The 19,048-nt window shown below is 53.6% G+C and overlaps 1 protein-coding gene across 1 annotated transcript; it reads left to right on the forward strand.

Moving 5' to 3' along the window:
- Positions 1–11,762: 11,762 nt before the first annotated feature.
- IL17B (interleukin 17B) lies at positions 11,763–16,818 on the forward strand. Its single transcript, XM_042960147.1, has 3 exons — positions 11,763–12,166; positions 14,340–14,629; positions 16,419–16,818. The coding sequence occupies exons 1-3, from the start codon at positions 12,146–12,148 to the stop codon at positions 16,648–16,650; spliced, it is 543 nt and encodes a 180-aa protein (XP_042816081.1). The 5' UTR covers positions 11,763–12,145; the 3' UTR covers positions 16,651–16,818.
- Positions 16,819–19,048: the final 2,230 nt, after the last annotated feature.

Below are 19,048 nucleotides of genomic sequence, written 5' to 3' on the forward strand. Positions count from 1 at the left end.
CGCAGCACTGGGCAGCATTGCTAACTGTTTTATAAATGTTATTGACGCTTGTTCTCTGCAAAAGTACCGAGTGAGGGGCTGGAAGTAGAACAGATATATGTCACTAATCTGTGTGTCACACAGTGTCCGCAGTGGATGGAATGGGGCTTGGCTCTGGAGCCCACTGGATCTGAGTTTGAATCCTGGGTTTACCACAGTTTAATAATGAATTTACTGTGTGCTTGCTATCTTCATGCATCTAAACGTCCAAGCTGCTCAGAATGTGAAAGAGTCAGAAAGAATGAGAGGTGCTTTTGTTTCCCAACTCAGGAGAGCAAAGAGGCCTCGAAATCGTGGGGGGTGATGGGACCCCTCACTCCACCCAGAGTTAAGGAGCACTGAGTTCCCGGCCCTGGTCCAGGGGAACTCAACATTTTTAATTATAAAACCTTAGAAGTAAACAACACTTTATTTTTAAGTAAGTTGTTTTAAAAATAACTTTTTAGGGGCATAACCTGGGTGGCTCAGCTGGTTAAGTGTCCAACTCTCGGTTTCAGCTCAGGTCATGATCACACAGTTTCATGAGTTTAAGCCCCGCATTTGGCTCTGTGCCGACAGTGTGGAGCCTGCTTGGGGTTCTCTGTCTCCCTCTTTCTCTGTCCCTCCACCATTTGTACTATCTCTGTCTCTCTTGAAACCTTAAAATAAATAAATAAATAAATAAATAATCTTTATAAATTCTGCCAAGAACGATTTTTTAAATAACTTTTTAAATGTTTATTTATTATTTTTGAGAGACAGAGTGCAAGCAGGGGAGGGGCAGAGAGCGAGGGAGACACAGAATTGGAAGCAGGCTCCAGGCTCTGAGCTGTCAGCACAGAGCCGGACGCGGGGCTCGAACCCACGAGCCATGAGATCTCGACCTGAGCCGAAGTCTGACGCTTAACTGATTGAGCCACCCAGGCACCTCAAACACGATTTTAATAATATAGCCTCTTCCCTTAACAAATAAAAGATAGACATTAGAGAAGATAGAGGTAAAAATAAAAGAGCCTGATATTTTTCTTGAGCTTGGAATGACCCCCCACTTTGGAAATCACGAACCTAGCTTCGAGAAAGCACAGGCTTCGAGAAAGCACAGGCTGCGTTGTCCAAGGGACTTAGAGGCGTGTGTGTGTGTGTGTGTGTGTGTGTGAGCACATGTGCTGAGTCAGGAATGGAGGCAGAGGGACATTTGGGACAAGGCGAGGGTTTGAGGGGTTTCCTTGAGGGGCAGGGGCTGGGCTGAGCTTGCAATGGGGTCCTGAGTGAGGGGGGAAATGTGGCCGGATGGTAGGTGGGCTGGACCTTAACTGTCTTGTCCTGGAAGCAGTTTGGCAAGATCTCCATACCCTGACTTGGGCTGCATTAGCAGGGGAGCCTTTCAGCCTAATAATGATCCCGTTCCCTACCCCTTAGTTAACCTCCTTGCCTCCTTAGGTGGTGACCTTAACCATAGGCACTTCATTATATCTTATCTTATCTTATCTTATCTTATCTATCTTATCTTATCTTTAACATGAGGGACTTCCATTTTTACATCTATCTTTTCTAATTTCTATTTTTGTGTTAAGGGAATATAATGTATTCATATAATAGTATTTTACAGAATTTATACAGATTTATTTAAAAAATAACTTAGTTAAAATAAAGTTATTTATTGCAATAAGCATGGAGGTGGAGCCAGCCCCTCGCCCACCTCCCCGGAAGGGGTAGGGGGTGTGCTAATAATGACGGCGGTTGCAGGGGGTTCAGTCTGAGAGGGCACTGAATAGTAATGTGACCCTTGTCTTACCTGCTTGCCCGAGAGCAAATTCATGTTCACTGCCCCTGTATGAAAGCGTTATGGTAACGGTTATTGGAGATAATTTCCCACTGGGAGTCACCTGGTTGAGGGGATGAGGGACGATTAGCGCCCCCTAGGCCCTGGCTTAAATTGACCTTGTTTGTCCATCTCTCCCCTTGGCTGCTGAGGCCTCTCCCTGCCTCCCTGCCCCCACCCTGTCCGTGTCTCCCCGGCTGACCCTCCTGGGGACTGAGGCTGATCCAAGGCTTCGTAAACCATTCAGGACTGTTAAACAAATCCTATAATTAGAAGCCAGGTTTCCTAAACGAAGTGAAAAATGTAACGTTACCCTTTGTTTGTTCACTGGATGCTCAACGCATGTCCCATGACCCAGAGGAGCTGTGACTTTGGGTTTTCAAGAAGCCTTAATAAGGTAATGTTTATAAAGTTCTTAGCTTTACAACTCTGCCGAGTACAACTCCGTGAACTGAGGACAAGCCGCAATTCCAAAGAGATTCCACCCCCATCGGCCCCCCATCCCAACGGTGAAGAACGGTGTCCCCTTGTCCTCTTATGCGGTATGTGGATAGCACCAAGACTGGGATTAAAGGGAGTGGGTTCAGGCCTCATCGGTGTGTGACATTCTATCAGTCTCTTTTCGTCTCTGGACTTGTGTTTCTCCGTCTGTAAAAGAGAAGAGTTGATGAGACTTGCTTGTTCCAAGAGCCTCTTTTTTTTTTAATTTTTAAAAAATGTTTTTATTTATTTTTGAGACAGAGAGAGACAGAGCATGAGTAGGGGAGGGGCACAGAGAAAGGGAGACACAGAATCCAAAGCAGGCTCCAGGCTCTGAGCTGTCAGCACAGAGCCTGATGCGGGGCTCAAACCCATGAACTGCGAGATCATGCCCTGAGCCGAAGTCGGACGCTCAACCGACTGAGCCACCCAGGAACCCCTCTGAAAGTCTCTTCTAACTCGGATATTCTACAGTTTGATTTCTGTGTCTCTCCACCATTGGGTTTTATCTCAAGCAAGGATACTTCTCCAAATTTGACCTCCATTCTCTGAACTTTCCCAAAGGACTTGGTAATGAACCTTGAACAGGGTAAATCTAGTTTGGGGTTGGCAACACACAGACATACACCTTTTCTGCCTCAGCTTTGAACCGTCAAGTTCCTCCCTCATGAGATATAATACATGACCCCCTCCCCCAAAATGTGAAAATAACGTGTGGGAAGAAGAATAGTTCCTTAACTCTTCAAAGGAGTTCAAACTGGCCAAGATGGGGAAGCGTGGAAAGAGCCAGGGCTGTGGCTGTCTGGAGAAGGTAGCCCCCGTTAAGCGGCCAATGTTCTGTTAACATCATAACCGCTGACATTTATGGAGTTCATTCTATGAACCAGACTCTGTGCTGAGGGCTTCTATCCATCTTCTCAGTTAACCTCACGGCAAGTCTGTGAGGGACGTACTTTTTCATCTTCATTTGACAGATACGGAACTGACCCTTACAGAGGAAAGAATTTGCCGGAAGGAAATAAGTGGTTGGAGCAGAGACTCCAGGGCCCATTCTTGACCTCCATAAATCTGCGGCCTCCAACCCCCCGATCCTGTTGTGGTGCTTGTGGAAGCGTCCATCATTCTGGGTCCCTGAGCGGTTCCGATGAGCAGAGCATGCGCCGGGAGCCTACGTAGGACTCGTAACGTAGGTGAGAAAGACACCTTTGCTGGAGTAAGCCTCCAAGATCTGGGAGGTGTTTCTTACCGCTGCACAATGTGGCCTATCCTGAGTGACACTGCTCGTCACAGGGCAGAAGGAGCAACTTTGTTCCGTCTGTTCTCAAAGAGCAAATTTGTCATCAGCAGACGGAAGGAGCAGGGAGGCAGACGTTTAAATCAAGCAGCGCCTAATAAGAGACCAGGGAGCATTTACTAGGAGCATCACTGAGAAGCCAGCAAAATGACCGTAAGGTCCTGCTGATCCTGAGGTTCAAGGAAACGGTCTAAAACAGTTGAAGATTTGTGAGTAATTCTGGAAAGACCGTGTCAGTGCTAGCTAGCCCTGCAGTTGAGATAATGGGATAGAACGCCAGGGAATCCCAATATGGGAGACAAAAAATTGTGGACATAGCTATGTAATCACCAGACCGAGGAGTCAAACAGTCCCAGTTTTTCCACCCCTGGGGGAGAGAGAGAGATTGGGGTCAGCCCGACCCTAGAATTCTCTCCAGAGCTGACTCAGAAAACATGGCCCCTTGGCACTGAGCCCTCTTGCCAGACGCAATTCTCTTCAGGGTAGGCTTGTTCACAGAGCACAGCCAGGCCACGTCGAAGAGAATTCGGATGGACTTTGGTGCTGTGTGTCCTGCCTACTGACGTGGGTGCCCACCTCTAACTGCTGCCTGGTTCCCAAAGCTCATTCCCTAAGCTGGGGCAAAGGTTAGGGGCAGGTGGTGGTCAAAAGTGGCCCTGGGGACCCAGGCTTTCAGCCTAAGCTCTGCACTTTTTCTCCTCACTGTTTTCCTACCCAGTTTCCTCTTCTATAAAAATCTTTATTTTCACGGGTGGTTGATACAAGGAAATAGGAGTCAAGGATGTAAAAGTGCTTTGTAAACCGTAGAGAGCTACACATACACAAAAGCTCTCACTCTTACCACCACGCAGTTATCGGCAGCGTCTGTCTCGGTCCGAAGGGTATATATACCACCTCTGTCTCCCGGGGCCGGAAACCTTGAAACTCTTTTTTTTGAATTTTTAACAAAAGTTTATTATTTTTTTTTTTAGTAATCTCTACACTCAATGTGGGGCTCAAACTCACGACCTCAAGATCAAGAGTCACATGTTCTTCTGACCAAGCCAGCCAGGCGCCCCTTGAAACTGTCTTCCAACATTAGAACAATTATGGAGGCTTCATTCCTGGGAACCAGACTTTGGAAATGGTCAGCTTCCCCACCGGCCAGCCATTTCTTCCTCTTCCCTCACCAATACAGTATTTATGAGAACCGTCCTTTCAGTAGAAATTTGGCAAGATGTCACGTACTGGAGACTTTGTATCTTCTTCCACAGGCCCTGAGAGCGGAGGTCACAGGCCCTCAGCCTGGTCCTAAAATATCAATATTGTTGTATCTGCCGTCCTCGTTGAGATGATGAGCTCCGGAACTGTTAGCTGTTCACTGCTGTATGACCCGGGGCTAAGCACAGTGCCCGACACATTATGTCTTTGTCAAGAGGTGAGTGAACCCTCTTCAAGGACTCTAGAGGCTTTTCATTGCCCATATAGTAAAGTCACAGCTCATAGAAACTTACAGACGGCCCTAGGCAAGATATTTAAACGACCACCTGGGGTGCCTTCTCAGTATCATCAGCTAACAGGTTCATAGGAAAGTTCAGGAAGTTCTGACCTCCTTCCGCAGGGAGGCCCAGGTTGGGACTCCCTGTAGCCCTAAGAGCCTGTACAGTTTTGAGACTGGTTTCCAGGTGGGGAGGCAGACCGGGGACAGATGCCTTGGCTACGGCCGTCAAGGCTCCTTGCTGAAGAAGGGCAGTGGGACCTGTCCTGGGGTCGCTGCCTGTCCCCCAAGTGGTGGGTATCGGGTAGCTCTTAGGGTTTCTCCGGTGGCTCAGCAAGGCCTGCCCTGGTCACAGCTGGCTCCTGAGTCAGGCGCCGAGAAGCACGTGTGTGAATAAGCCGCGTTCCCAATCCGCAAGAGGCTCTCACCCGAGGCCTCCAAAACACGCACCCGTAAGACCCCATCCACAAATACACGCTCCCACAGACACCAAAACAGACACAGTGAAAACATCGCTGTGTGAGCCAGTAACAGAAGCCAATATGTAAGGCAGACTCTGATAAGTACCATGCCTTTCAGCTATGTTGGGGGAGCAGGCCTTTGAACCCAAGCTGCCAAGGAATTCCCCTCTCCCCACCCCTCCCCTGGAGGACTCCTCTCCTACAAACAGCCAGGTGACAGCAAGCTCTTTCTCCTTCCATCCTCTCTCCCCCCCCTCCCCAAGCCCAAGCTTTATTCTCCACCAGGTCTGGGCTCTGGGGGGCTGAAGAGAACCCTTCTCATGGCTGTACCTTCCTCCTGGACGATGGGGCCTCCCACCCAAAATAGATGCAGACCCACCCAGCAGGAGGAAGGGCTGACAGCTTTCAGGGAGAAGTCAGAACTCTGGATCTTGTAAGTCCAGACGTCCTATAAACTCTGACCAAAGAATAAACATCCCCCGGGACTGAGGGGAAGATATGCCGGTGGGCAGGGGGCCCGGCGCCTCTGTCTGCTCTGGGGACAGGCTGTTTAGTCCATATCCCTCATGGGCCTCTTTGGGCTCCTTCCTGTTCCCGGTCTGGACAAGTGGAGGCCCATCGGTGGGCCTGAGGCCTCGGACCTGGGACTCAGACCTCTCAGGGCTGGAAGGGGAACTGTTAAAACTCAACAAGCCCGGCCCTTTCCTTCGTTTTTATTTGGTTTTATTTATTAAGTAGGTTTCATGCCCAGTGGAGGGTTTGAATTCATGACTGGGAGACCAAGAGTTGTGTGCCGTGCTGACTGGGACAGCCAGGCACCCCCCCATTTCCTCTTCTTGAACCTCCCTCATACCACTCCCAACTGCTGCTAAAACAACCTGGCTGATGGGGAGCTCGCTCTTTCCCAGGGCAGTCTATTCTATGACTGGGCCTCTGGCAGTTAAAACGTTCTAGAAGAGGGCTGACTAGAATTGTTCTGGGTGACCCGACTGAGCAAGAGTAAAGAACAATGGGTACACCAAATAATAGCAGGGCATTCGTTGAGTGACATGCTGAGCCAGACGCTTTGCATGCATCATCTCATTAAATCTGCCCTCCTTTCCAGGAGGACACACACAGGATCAGAGAGGTTAGGTCACTTGCCCAAGGTAACCCAGCTGTCGTGTGCAGAGGCCGGGGTTCAGGTCACTCTGGTGCAGAGTCCATGCTTTAAATATTAGCCTGTACTGTTTTTCCACAATCAAAAAGCAAAAATAGCATACACGCACTAAAACACCATCCAACTGGGACGCCTGGGTGGTTCAGTCGGTTGGGCATCCGACTTCAGCTCAGGTCACGATCTCACAGCTGGTGAGTTCGAGCCCCGCGTCAGGCTCTGTGCTGACAGTTCGGAGCCTGGAGCCTGCTTCAGATTCTGTCTCCCTCTCTCTGCTCCTCCCCCACTCACACTCTGTCTCTCTCTCTCTTTCTCAAAAATAAATAAAGCTTAAAAAAAATTAAAAAACATAAATAAAGTAAAATACCATCCAACTAACACAGGCACACACAAAGCCAATCAAGTCACAATAAAAACAGCTAAAATGTGCCAAATATTTAGTACCAGTTGTGTGCCAGGCAAATCATAATTTTCATGATAAATCCATTTAAACAACCCCAAGAGGAACCTGAGGCTCACTGAAGTTAGGAAAAGTGGATGTGGTCATAGAAGAGGGGCAGAGCAAGTGTCCACTCACCATTTCTGAAGCCTGCAGTCTCTCACTTACACCACATTGCATCACGGGAGGGAACTTCAGCACAATGGAAGAGAAAGCTTTTATAACTGTAATTATTCTTTTCAACAACTAGAGCTTTAAAAAGTAGGATGTGCAACCTCAGGGAGAAATGAGCTCTCCCTTATAATGAAGGTGTCCAACGAAGATGCTTAAAAAGGGGATCCTGTGCTGGGAGGGGCCGCACGGGACATCCCCCGGGTCTGAGGTTGTATGGGTGGTGAGCACTAACAAGGGACGAGGTACTGGGCGAAGTCGATCAGTAATTCAGAAACACACGCTTGGTGTTTTCAAGGCTGGCTGCTGGGCAGAAGGGAGGCCCTAGCCATCCAGGCCCCAAGTACAAGTCCACCTCCTAGAATCCTACCCCTACTCCCATTTCCTTGACTGCCCCCCCAATGGGGGAGAAGGCCTCGGCACCTGGCCTGGGCAGAGGGTCATGTGGACACCCCAGGGGCCTCCCATTCACCCAGGCCTTTCCCTTTTTTGAGAACTGGGAGTTTGCTGGCTGGGTCTGTTCCCACCAACAGCGTTCCCGTCCAGGGAGCTTAAAATAGTGCCTCTTGGCTGGGGCTCTCGAGTGAGCAGTGAGGCAGGCATTTGTGCAAATATGGGCCTGGGAGAAAGAGTCCTACCCAGGAGGGTGGCGGGCGGGGTGGGCAGCATGTCAGGAGAGCCAAGACCTCCTGTGGAGGATGCGCCCTCCTGGCCACAGCCCCCCTCCATCTTGCAAGAGAGGCGCCTGTTAGTCTCCTGCCCCCCCAGACCGTACTGGGCTCACTTGGGCACGTCTTTAGACTGAATCCCACAGGCCCTCCTTGCTCTAGGGTGAGCCTCCTGGAAACGGGGCCTGTGCATTCTTCTGCACGTTCTATCCTTGTTCCCACCTCACAATACCCTTCCCACCCAAGCACACTCCAGAAGCATCCTTGAAGGCCCAAATCAGTTTTAATAATAGCAGTGACAATTGCATCCACCTTTAATTGAGCATTTACTTTTGTCAGGCGCTCGGCTAAGTATTTCAACATGCGTTATCTCACTTGATCCTCATGACATTCTATCCAAGCCAGGTTATTATTATCTCCACTGTGCAGAAGAAACTAAGGCTCAGAGAAGTCAAGGGACTGTCCCGAGGACACATAGCTGTGAACTGATAGAGGCAGGAGTAAAACTCGGGTCTGTCCATCTCTAGAATCTGAACCCTTACCCCTGGGCTATACCTCTTCCTACAGGTCCCTGATGCTCTGGCCTCCCGTTCTCCATTCCAGCATTAACACTCCATATTACATATAGCTGCTTTCAGTCAACGCATCAAAGATTTCGCGAATGCCTACTACGTGCCGGGAACACTGCTGGGTGTCTCGCTTACCCCCTGGGAGCTCTCAGGTCCCCTTGAGGACTCTGGTTTGGGCTTGGGCTCAGTGACCTCCCCAGCATTCACGGACCGGTTTGTTGAGGATGTCCAGGTAAGGCTGAGGCAAGCATAGCCCCTCCTCAATGACCAGCTGGCCATCCCCTCTCCTCTCCTGGCTGCAACTCTCCTTTCTTTCCCCCACTGCAGGGAACAGCATGTACAGGAATCAGACAAACTTGCTTTGAATCCTGTGACTTTGGGCTCCCTGAGCCTCAGTTTCCCCCTCTGTAGATAAGGGATAAAATTAGGACCTCGCCACAGGGTGGCTGGGAAGATCTAATGAAACAATTGCACACGAAGGACTTAGCACAGGGCCCGGCAGTCAGTAAGTAGATATTAAGCAGTAGCTATTACTATTACTAATTGTTATTTTCTGAAAATTATGATGTCCTGGTGACAAATGCCCAAGGCCTAGAACATACTAGATGCTCCAAGTGAAGGGAATCACCCACAAGGCAGACGGAGGCCTCCACCCCATCCCTGCCCCTTCACTCTCGGTGGCTGTGCCCTTCCTGCAGTGACTGGGAGGTGTCTCGGCGCTGGACCCTAACAGTGGGTCACTTGGGCTGCCAGGGGCAGGCCCGGGACCCATACCCCATCACTTGGTGCCCTCATTTGCAACGCCAGGGCCCATTCAGACTTGGTTGGTGTGAGGTTCCCTCAGGGCTTGCGGCCCCTCTTCAGGGTCGTCTGGCTTTCTGGTGGCGCCACCTGGTGGTGAGCATAGCGCAGTTCATGGCAGGCTCTGCAGCCAGAGGGCTGTCTGGAGACTGAGCAAGACCACCCCCTGCCCCTTCCTCTCCAGCACATCCGCCCCTTCCCTTATTTACGAGTGCCAACCACCTTCCGTGAAAAAATCCTAACGACTCCAACTTTGCCGTGAACCCAAGAACCCCAAGTTCTTAGGCCTCCCTCTCAGGCCTGGGTTGGGTCCCATGGTGGTCTGCCAGGGTTCACACTTAGGACATCTGAGGGCAGATGACCCTTCAGTGGTTTCTAGAAACCTAGGCTGGAGGAAGGGACCTCCTTCCAGGCCCGAGCTGGCCTAGGCATGGGAAACCCAGTAATGGTCGCTGGGCCCATCCTTGACTCCCTGAAGCACCTTCCCTGGGGACCTCACAGATCCCCGTCCCGACTGGGAGGAGTCTGGAGCCCCAGCCAGGCCCAGGGCTGTAGGTGTAAACTTTGGGGGAAGAGCAGTAAGAATTAGGAGACTGAGGCATGCTCTAACCAGCCTCATGGGGCTCTGACACCAACATACCACGTCAGCTAGGGTGAGGCCCACCCCTCCCTGGCCTCCGTCTCCCGTGCTCAAGTGGAGGTTGGGTGGGGGAAGGAGAAGATGACGGGTAAGGATTCCTGTCGCTCCCAGACTGGCTCCTTGTCAGGTGCAGATTCCTGGGCCTGCTTTGTCAGAGCTCTGAGGCCAGGACCCTGGAATCCATATTGACGCGCCCTGAAGCTGGAAGCTAAGGAAGCTAAGTCGTGTCTTTGAGACTTCCCTCTCTGTGGATGCCAGGCTGCGGGTGGGGCCACCCCAGCTGCATGCTGGTCGGTCCCCCTGCCAGCTGCAGCAGAGGGGTAGCGAGGAGACTGCCCCCCAGCCCTCACCCCCTCACGCTTGCCCCGAGGACAGTGGCGGTGGGGCTGAGGCAGCCGGAGTGGGGGCCCTCGCTGCCTGAGGAGGTATTTTCGGAGTCCCCCTCCCTCTGGAGTTTCCAGTGATAGAATAGAGTCCTGTCTAGTATTTGACCAAATATGGTGGTATCTCTCCACGAGCTCCCGCCTCAGCCAGTTTCTCAGTTATGCTGTGGAAACCTGCCCCGGACAGATTAATCTTGTGACATTCAGGAGCGCGTCGCTCTCGGCGTTCTCTCCCTCAGCCGATTCCTGTAAATGGCCAGGAGTGGCCCTCCGCAAGACGCTGCAGTCCCCAGTGTTTGCTCACAGACACTCCCTGTCCTCTGCACGCTCCCTCCCAGCCCTCCTCCGCCTCCCTGGGGGGGACTGGCTCCCTCACATCAGGGCTGTTCACCTGAGGTGAGAGACCTAGGCCCCCGCGGGGCTGCTCAGTTCAGCGTGGGATCCTGGGGTCACCCGAGCTCACCACATTGCGGCCGGAGCCTGTGAAGCCCAGAGCTCTCTCAGGGCCCCGGGGGGTAGGAAGGAGAGTTGGCTGAGCGATGAGAACCACGCGGGCTCTAATGCTAATGAGAATGGCTAATGTTTATAATAACAACTATATGATTATTTCATAATGATCATTTTTGTCATAAACAGCTAAGTGTTTATTGAGCACTTACTACATGTCAGGTACTGTGCCAGCTGTTAAACACGGTTTATTTCCTTTACTCCTTTTAACAGCCCCAAGTAGTGGCCCCCGTGATTCCCCCCATCCTAGAGAGGTGGGAAGTGAGGCTCAGAATGATTTCAGGAAGAAAGGGGCCAGGCGACTGTCGATTCCTGGGCATGACTCCCATTTTACAGAGAAGGAGACTGAGGCTGAGAGAGAGTCAAAGGCACAGACAGCTACACAGGGGCAGGCCCCTGGACGGAAGACCCTCTACGTGGAATGGGGGGTGGGGGGGTGGGCGCTGCATCGGGAAGGGCAGAACAGCCAGCCACGAAGTCCTCCTGAACTGTGACTTGGCCGGCGCAGGAGCACAGATTCAGAAACATGCTCACAGCAGGCCAGAATTGTGCAGAAAATATCCCAAGACAAACAGCATGGGGTGGGGGATAGAGGCCTGCACAGGGACCAGGTATGAATCCCGGCTCTGTCGTCTCTTACCCACTGTGTAATCCTCGACAAGTCCCTTCCTTGCTCTGGCCTCAGTTTCCCTTCCTGTGAACTGACTAGGCGGGTGGGGCTCCCCCACCCAGGGCCGTTGAACTCACCTGAGGCTGGCTGAGGCCGGAGGGCCTGAGGCTGTTTCCCCGGGAGACGGGGCCTGCGTCCCGCTCCTGGCTGGCACACTCGAGAACATTTGCTCTCCTGACCAACGGACAGCCCGTCCCGCCTCCGCCCTCACCCCCTTGCCATCTCCAAAGCAAACGAAGCTGATTGTCTTAGCCGGCCCTGTGGGTGCCGGCCGGGTGGCTAGCCGCAGGCCACAGGCGGAGGTCCCACCCGCCAGGGCCCCGCCGGACACACAGGGCATTGTCCCTCAGTCAACAGCCCTCGGGCACCTCGGCCCGGCTCCTGGCCTGCCCCCACGCCCCTCGCCGCCAGGCCCAGCCAGCTGGGGGCCCGAGGCTCCCAGCTGATGACGAGCCCACCCAGCCACCCCCCAGCAGCCCCCTGACGAGCTATAATTGCTTCGCTCCTTCCTGTTGCTGCCATTCTCTTGGCGGAGGCATCTGGGGTTCCAGGCGGGCGGCAGCTGCTGGCCAACCGCCTGGCTCGCGGGATGGACTGGCCGCACAACCTGGTACGTGGCTCTTCCCCACCCCCACCCCATTTTAGGGCCTGAGTGTTTCGTTACTTCTCTCCTATTGATTCATGGCTGCCTCTGTTTGGCTTGGAATCTGCAGAGGTGAGTTCTCCCTCTGCCGTCTCTCCCCCAGGGCGAGGAAGAAACAGAGACCGGTCTCAGAGCCTGTGGCCATGGCCGACAGCTCCGGCTCCTGAACGGGGCTCAGCCCGTCCACAGCGAAGCCCTTTCAGGCCCAAGCCGTCCGGGGCGGGGGAGCCTGGCAAACTCCGTTATCGGGGTTCTTCCAGAGAAGTCCCTGGGTCCTGAGACCCAGGGCGTGTGACCTTGGGCAAGTCCTTGTGTTTCTGTTTCCCAGGGGAGGTGGGGGGACTTGGATCCTGTTCTGGGTTTCTCTGAGTGGAGGGCCAGAGTTCAAGGGCGCCAGGGTGAGCAGCCCAGAGGAGAAAGCCAATTGTGAAGGAGGCCTTTTTTCCTGCACCGGAATCCGGGACCAAAAGGGAAGAATTTAGCGACTTGAATCTCTTTGGTGGATTTTGTGCCAGGCAGTGGTGTTGCCAGGAGGGGCTGTGCTGGAACTTGTCTCCAAGGGTCAAGGTTTGTTGGGTAGCCTGGATCGGTCAGGCCTGGGCTGTGCAGGTGCTGAGGTGAGTGGTTCGGGGCAGGTGGGAGCCTGGTTAGATGCAGGGACAAGATGAACCCCCCCCCGCCCCCCGCCCCAACGAAGATTCTTCCCTTCTGGCAAGCCCTGGGCCCCACCCCAGTCCTGGCCCTTCTCTCCCTGCCTTGCGGGAGAGTCGGGTCCTGCCAGGCTCCCGGGGCTTCTCCTGAGCGAGCCAGAGACTTTCCTGACGCTCTGGGTTCTATGGGAAGAAGTGGACGGAGGTTGGCGAGGTTGGATACGGGTGAGGTGTGGATGGGGTGGGGGAAAGGCAGAGGGCCGGGCATAGACGAGGGGGGCACAGGTGTCATGGAGTCCAACAGGGATCCTCAGCCGCGACCTGCCCATGTCCCCAACTTCATCTCACGCCCCCTCCTCTGCACACTCTATTTCAGCCTCGCGGTTTCCCCAGCAAAGCTCTTCACCGACGCAAACCTTTTCTCACGCTGCCACCCCTCCCCGACCCCCACCCCCGTGAGACATTTAGACTCCCTCTGCCCACATCTGCTTCCCTCTTATCCTTCAAATTTCACCTACATGCCGGCTCCCCAGAAAGGCCTCGCGGGACCACTCGGCTGCTGCTAAGCGGTTGGCCCTGATCTCTAGCCACAGGCAGCCCTCGTCATCATCACGTTCGTCGCTAGAGATTTAGGTGCTTGTTACTTGTTCACCGTCTGTTCCCCCACCCGGACTGTAAGCTACAGAAGGGGCAGGGATGGTGACAGCCGTTGACTGACTCGGTCACAGGGGAGGAGACAGTATATGGAAGTTGCTGCAATGCCTGCCTGCGTGGAGTCCGTGCTTAGTAGGGGAGGGATGCATAACAGAACCACACACGTGAACTCTAAGTCTGCAGGCATGCAAGGGGCGTGTGGTGTGGAGAGCCCCAAAAGGTCCACTGAGGCATCCCGAGGGACGTGCCACTGGGCTGAGACATGAGGGGTTGAGGGGTAAGAGGCATTTAGAAAAATGAGGGAGGCAGGACTCTGCGGGTGGCAGCCTGTGCAAAGTCCCTGTGGCAGGAAGGAGCATTTTGGGAGGAAGGGCTCGAGAGAAGGCCAGGGGCTGGAGCGCAGGTGTGAGAGGAAGTCAGGGGTAAGATTGGAGGAGGCAGGGCTCAGCAGAGGTCAGACCATGTGGCAGAGTAGGGGTGTCTTTACCCTAAGGGTGAACGGTCAAGCTGGAGGTTAACATCAGATCGGCATTTCAAGCAGCTGTCCTTGGCCATGGTGCGGAGAACGGGTTGAAGGAGACCGGGGGGATGTGGGGAGACCAGGTGGGAGGCTGTTGAGGGATGGTGGTGCAGACGGATACATGGAAAGGTGGGGAGATTTTGAAGAGGCGATACAGGCGGGACTTAGTCCTGTCCACACGTCTATACCTGTGGTGGCCTGGCAGGTGGGGCGGTCCCCGTAAAGGCCCTCTTCCCTCTCTCTTCCCTGAGCCTGGAGTCTGGGCCCAGAGGGACACCCGGCTCTCCCATCTTTGACGTGTGGCCTTCTTTCCCAGCTGTTCCTTCTGACCGTCTCCATCTTCCTGGGGCTGGGCCAGCCCAGGAACCCCAAAGGCAAGAGGAAGGGGCCAGGGCGGCCCGGAACGCTGGCTTCTGGGCCTCACCAGGTGCCGCTGGACCTGGTGTCACAGGCGAAGCCGTACGCCCGCATGGAGGAATACGAGAGGAACCTCGGGGAGATGGTAGCCCAGCTGAGGAACAGCTCTGAGCCGGCCAGGAGGAAGTGTGAAGTCAACCTGCAGCTGTGGCTGTCCAACAAGAGGAGTCTGTCGCCCTGGGGCTACAGGTAGGCTGGGCTGGGCAGCCACGGGCAAGCTGCGTGTGGGGGGCGGTAGGGGGGAGGCACCGTGCCCACTGTCCCCACCATCGTAATAGTTACACCTTGGATCGGGAGGCTCGAGTGCCTGGGTTTGAATCTCGGCTCTGCCCCCTACTCGCTGCGTGGCTTTGGGCAGCCTCAGCCTCTCCGAGCCTCAGTTTCTTGCGTGTCAACCGGGGGGTGACAGTAGTTCCAACTTCGTCTGTTTTATAGGCTTGTGATTAAATGAGCTGTCTGTGCAGAGCCCTGGCATTCGTGTTCCCCATGTCCCCGCTGGAGTGCCTGCAAGGCTCTGACTTCCTCTGCCTCGGCGTGCCTTGTACACCCTCCCAGTCACAGCGCCTGCAGGGCGGTATTGAGTTCTGTGTCTCCATCTGCCTCTCACGACTGGCACCTCCCCAGTGCCCGCATCAGAGTCATCTAAGGACTCTCGTGCCCCACTCCATCAAAATCTCCAGGAAGAGGCCCAGAGAGTGATAGGTCACACACCTCCACGTGATCGGGAACCAAAACCCGCTGTTCTCAGACTACGGGGTCGGTGCCTTACCTCGGTCAAAGCTCTACTTCTAAGCACAGAGCCTGGCATGCACAAGGGGCCAAATGCCTGCGTGCTGAGTGAATAATGAAGAAACCGAGTAACCTTGAAGGGTCCTCACTCACAAGCCAGGCCAAAGATTTTTTAGGGGCGCCACTTAGGTCCTGAGATCCTAGAAGTGCGTAGCTTTCTGGGACGATGGAAAGTCTAACACGGTAGGCACCGAGCTGTTGAGCGCTTGGAAAGTAACTAGTGTAGCTGAGGAGCTAAGTTTGATTATTTTATTTGTCTTAAATTTATTTATCTTAACTGAGGGATAGTTGACTAATTCTGATTAACTTCAATTTAAATAGCCACATGTGGCTTAGTGGCTACCGTATCTGGAATATGGCAATTGGAGGGCTCCATAAAGATCCTGCTCAAAGCTGGACTTCAAAACTTGCCGTGCCCTTGAATCTGGGGGGGAGGGGAGGTCTTATAAAAATGCAGGTTTGGATCCAGGAGGTCTGGGGCAGGGATGAGATTCTGCTTTTCTAACAAGCTCTTGGTGATGCTGATGCTGTAGGTCTGCAGTCAAACTCCCTCCCTCCCAATTAGCAGATGAGGAAACCGAGGCGCAGAGAAGGCAAGGTCATAAAACAAGCCCCTGTACTCTCAGGTCTGGGAGGGAACTTGTCTGTGTTGCCCATCAGTGAACACCTAATGTCCAGGACAGACTCACATGGTGGGTGTCTGAAAAATATGTGCTGAACAAATAGAAACGAAGTCAGAATAGAACCCAGGTTTCCTGACTCCTCTTCTCCTGAGGATTAGGCATCAATGTGCTCATCTATTGTTTCCCACGGAAGAAGTTTCCCAGGGATATGAACATGGCGGGGGTGGGCGGGTAGACGGAGAAGGCCTTAGCTTCTTTGCAATCCCAGAGCAGAATCTAGTACTGGGATGGGCAACTGGTGGATGAAAGAAGGGAGCTGGGTGACCTTGAGCCTGGATAACCTGGGGGCTGGCTTGCCTTCTGAGATCTTCGGTTTTCTCACCTGGCACACGGAGTTAATTACTGTCCATCCTCCACCACCGCGCAGTCTTGCTGTGGGAATGAAAACCCCAGCGAGAAAAGGTAGGGGTGTGGGACCTGGGGACTGATTTGCTCTCCCCTACCGCCCCCCCCCCCCCCCGCCCGCCACCGCCTTCCACTCAGTGCTTTCTCCTGCCTTCTTGCAGCATCAACCACGACCCAAGCCGCATCCCCGCGGACCTACCGGAGGCGCGGTGCCTGTGTCTGGGCTGCGTGAACCCCTTCACCATGCAGGAGGACCGCAGCATGGTGAGCGTGCCTGTGTTCAGCCAGGTGCCCGTGCGCCGCCGCCTCTGCCCGCTGCCACCACGCACGGGGCCCTGCCGCCAGCGTGCGGTCATGGAGACCATTGCGGTGGGCTGCACCTGCATCTTCTGAATCAGAGCCTGCGTGGGGGGGGGGGGCGCGGAGACCACCCTCCCTGCGCCCCCGTGCCAAGCCAGGCCAATGAAAAGTAAACGCTGTCTTTTGTAAAGCGAGACTTTGGGTTCGCTCCTTGGGGCTCAGAAGCCAATCCAGGGTGGGGGGTGGGAGGCTGTTGGGATGTAGATTTCAGATCAATAAAAAGGGATATTCCATCGCTCAGCGGTCTCCAACACTGACATAGGTTATTTTAAAAATACTGCATTCACTCTACCATTTAGGGCAGTCACATACTTCCTTTAATTTGGGTTTGTAAGCCTACTTCAACCATGTTATTGGAGCTTCGTTGATATAAACCTATATAGGAGTGAACAAGCACCATCTCTCCCCCAGATAAGTCAAGGACGGTTGCGAGCAAGCTCTTAGGGAAGCGGGGAGCTTCCGGTTTCTGGAAAAGCCCGGCTAATGCTGAAGCTCTATGGATACTGTGGAGCAGATCCTGCTTTGGTTAGATAAGTGACCTAGAAGGGCTCTTTCAGCTCTGAGATTCTCTGCAGGTCAGCCCTAGACCCAGAGAAGAGCCTCCAGGTTGCCAGAGAGTGGGGGGTTTTTAATCTGGGCCAGCCAGCCCCTGAAACTTTCACACGGGTATGGATTTTTCCGGGCTGGGATCCCTTGCTTTGAACAAACACTTAAGAGTTGGGAAGCACCAGTGTCAATCATTCTTTCCTCCAGCCTTATGTGTAAGGGGATCTGGATAGATGGTTTCATGATATTGGCGGTTCCCAAACTTTAGCTAGCGCCGGAATCACCTAGAGTACTCGTTAAAACACAGATCGCGGGGGGCCCCACGTGCAGGGGTTCCAGGTGGGAGCTGAGACTTCGCATTTCCAATGCAGTGGTTCCCGGGTGATAACTGCTTGTCCGGGGGCCACACTTGGAGAACTTGGAGAACCAATGGCTTGTATCAAGATACTTTGCTGATCAGAAAGGCAGTGTGGACTGCCTTGTCGTTAACCCCCTGCTGGTTCCTGCCCTTTGGATAAGTCCCCGCTCCCCCCATTACCTCCTTGCAATTCAATCCTCCCCCTGACCTCCTAGCCCCCCCCCCCAGCTAGTCCTAAACCAGTTGTTCCAGGGTCTAAAAATACCTTCCCTCCCCCAAGACAGCTGAGGGGCTCAGGCTATTTTGTGAGGTTAAGAACAGCTGGCACTTCAGGGTTAATGTCAGTAGGAAGGCCAACAGCCAATAGAGGGCCACTTTGCTTGGCGACTCTTCCTTCAGTGCCTAAAGCAGTTTTAGCTCTGAAGGTTTTAAGAGTCCAATTCATGAAAGGGCAATGATTAGGTATGAGCCTGTCTGGGGTGGTAAGCAACTTACCTTTTTTGGTATTGTTCTAGAGCGGATACTGGTTAAAATTACCCCAGGAAGCTTTGGCTTGGTTCCAGACACATGGAAAATAGACTTCATGTGCCAGCCCAAGCTGATGCCTCCAGCAGCCGGCCCTCCTCCCCAGGGGTTGTTCGCCTGTGAGGCCCCACAGCCCGCTCTCCAGGCCTTAGTAAGACTTCAGCAGCACACGAGGGACCCACGGAGTCAAGGCCTTGTGGTGGGGTGCAGGCGTGGGAAGAACTGAGCTGCAGGATGGTTGCTCTAGTGGGAGACTCAGGTTCCCTGGGGCATAGGGATTGGGCGGGGAGACTCCTCATCCGGGTGGGACAGGCTGTTCTCCTACTGGAGCATCAGACACACAGAGATCCTCAGTAAGTGCCGGTTAGTTTTATACGGATGTTGCTTTTTCCTAACTTTCTGGGCTTCAGTATTCTCGTCTGTGAAACAAGCAGATGGGATTTTGGATCTTCAGGGTCTTTCCCAGTGTTACCATTCTGCAGCTTAGGAACTTGCCCTTGGGAGCCTGGGCTGGCAGCTGGCCCTTTTTAGTCCCCTGGTTTAAAGGCAGCAGCAGGGAGCTCAGGACCTTTGGAGGTCCCAGGAGAGAGCTGGGTCTACACTGTGCCCAGGAACCTCCTTTGGTTTGAGTCTATGTGTGACTCATATTTTACACTGTCTGGTAAGAACCCCCCACTCCATGAGCATAGGGGCCTTATCTGCATATCCAGCACTCAGCACGGTGTCCAGTGCAAAAGAGTGCAGGGCTGGATGCATGAATGCATGCTGAATGCATGCATGCACGCATGCACAGAGGCCTCTAGGGGGAGCCCAAGGTTTGCCCCAGCTCCGGTTGCTCCTTCAAAGGTGTGTCAAGTGGGGTAGGGGGGTGCCTGGGTGGCTCAGTCGGTTAAACCTCCCACCTTCGCTCGGGTCATGATCTCGCGGTCCCTGAGTTCAAGCCCTGCATCGGGCTGTGTGCCCACCACTCAGAGAGCCTGGAGCCTGTTTTGGATTTTGTGT

Source organism: Panthera tigris, chromosome A1 (genome assembly GCF_018350195.1).
Source record: "Panthera tigris isolate Pti1 chromosome A1, P.tigris_Pti1_mat1.1, whole genome shotgun sequence".
Lineage (NCBI taxonomy): Eukaryota > Metazoa > Chordata > Mammalia > Carnivora > Felidae > Panthera > Panthera tigris.

Excerpts from the sequence above, each read along its gene's own strand:
- IL17B (XM_042960147.1), top strand. The coding sequence starts at position 12,146 with ATGGACTGGCCGCACAACCTG. Across the intron at positions 12,167-14,339 it reads TGGACTGGCCGCACAACCTG|CTGTTCCTTCTGACCGTCTC; the intron begins GTACGTGGCTCT and ends CTTCTTTCCCAG. Across the intron at positions 14,630-16,418 it reads CTGTCGCCCTGGGGCTACAG|CATCAACCACGACCCAAGCC; the intron begins GTAGGCTGGGCT and ends GCCTTCTTGCAG.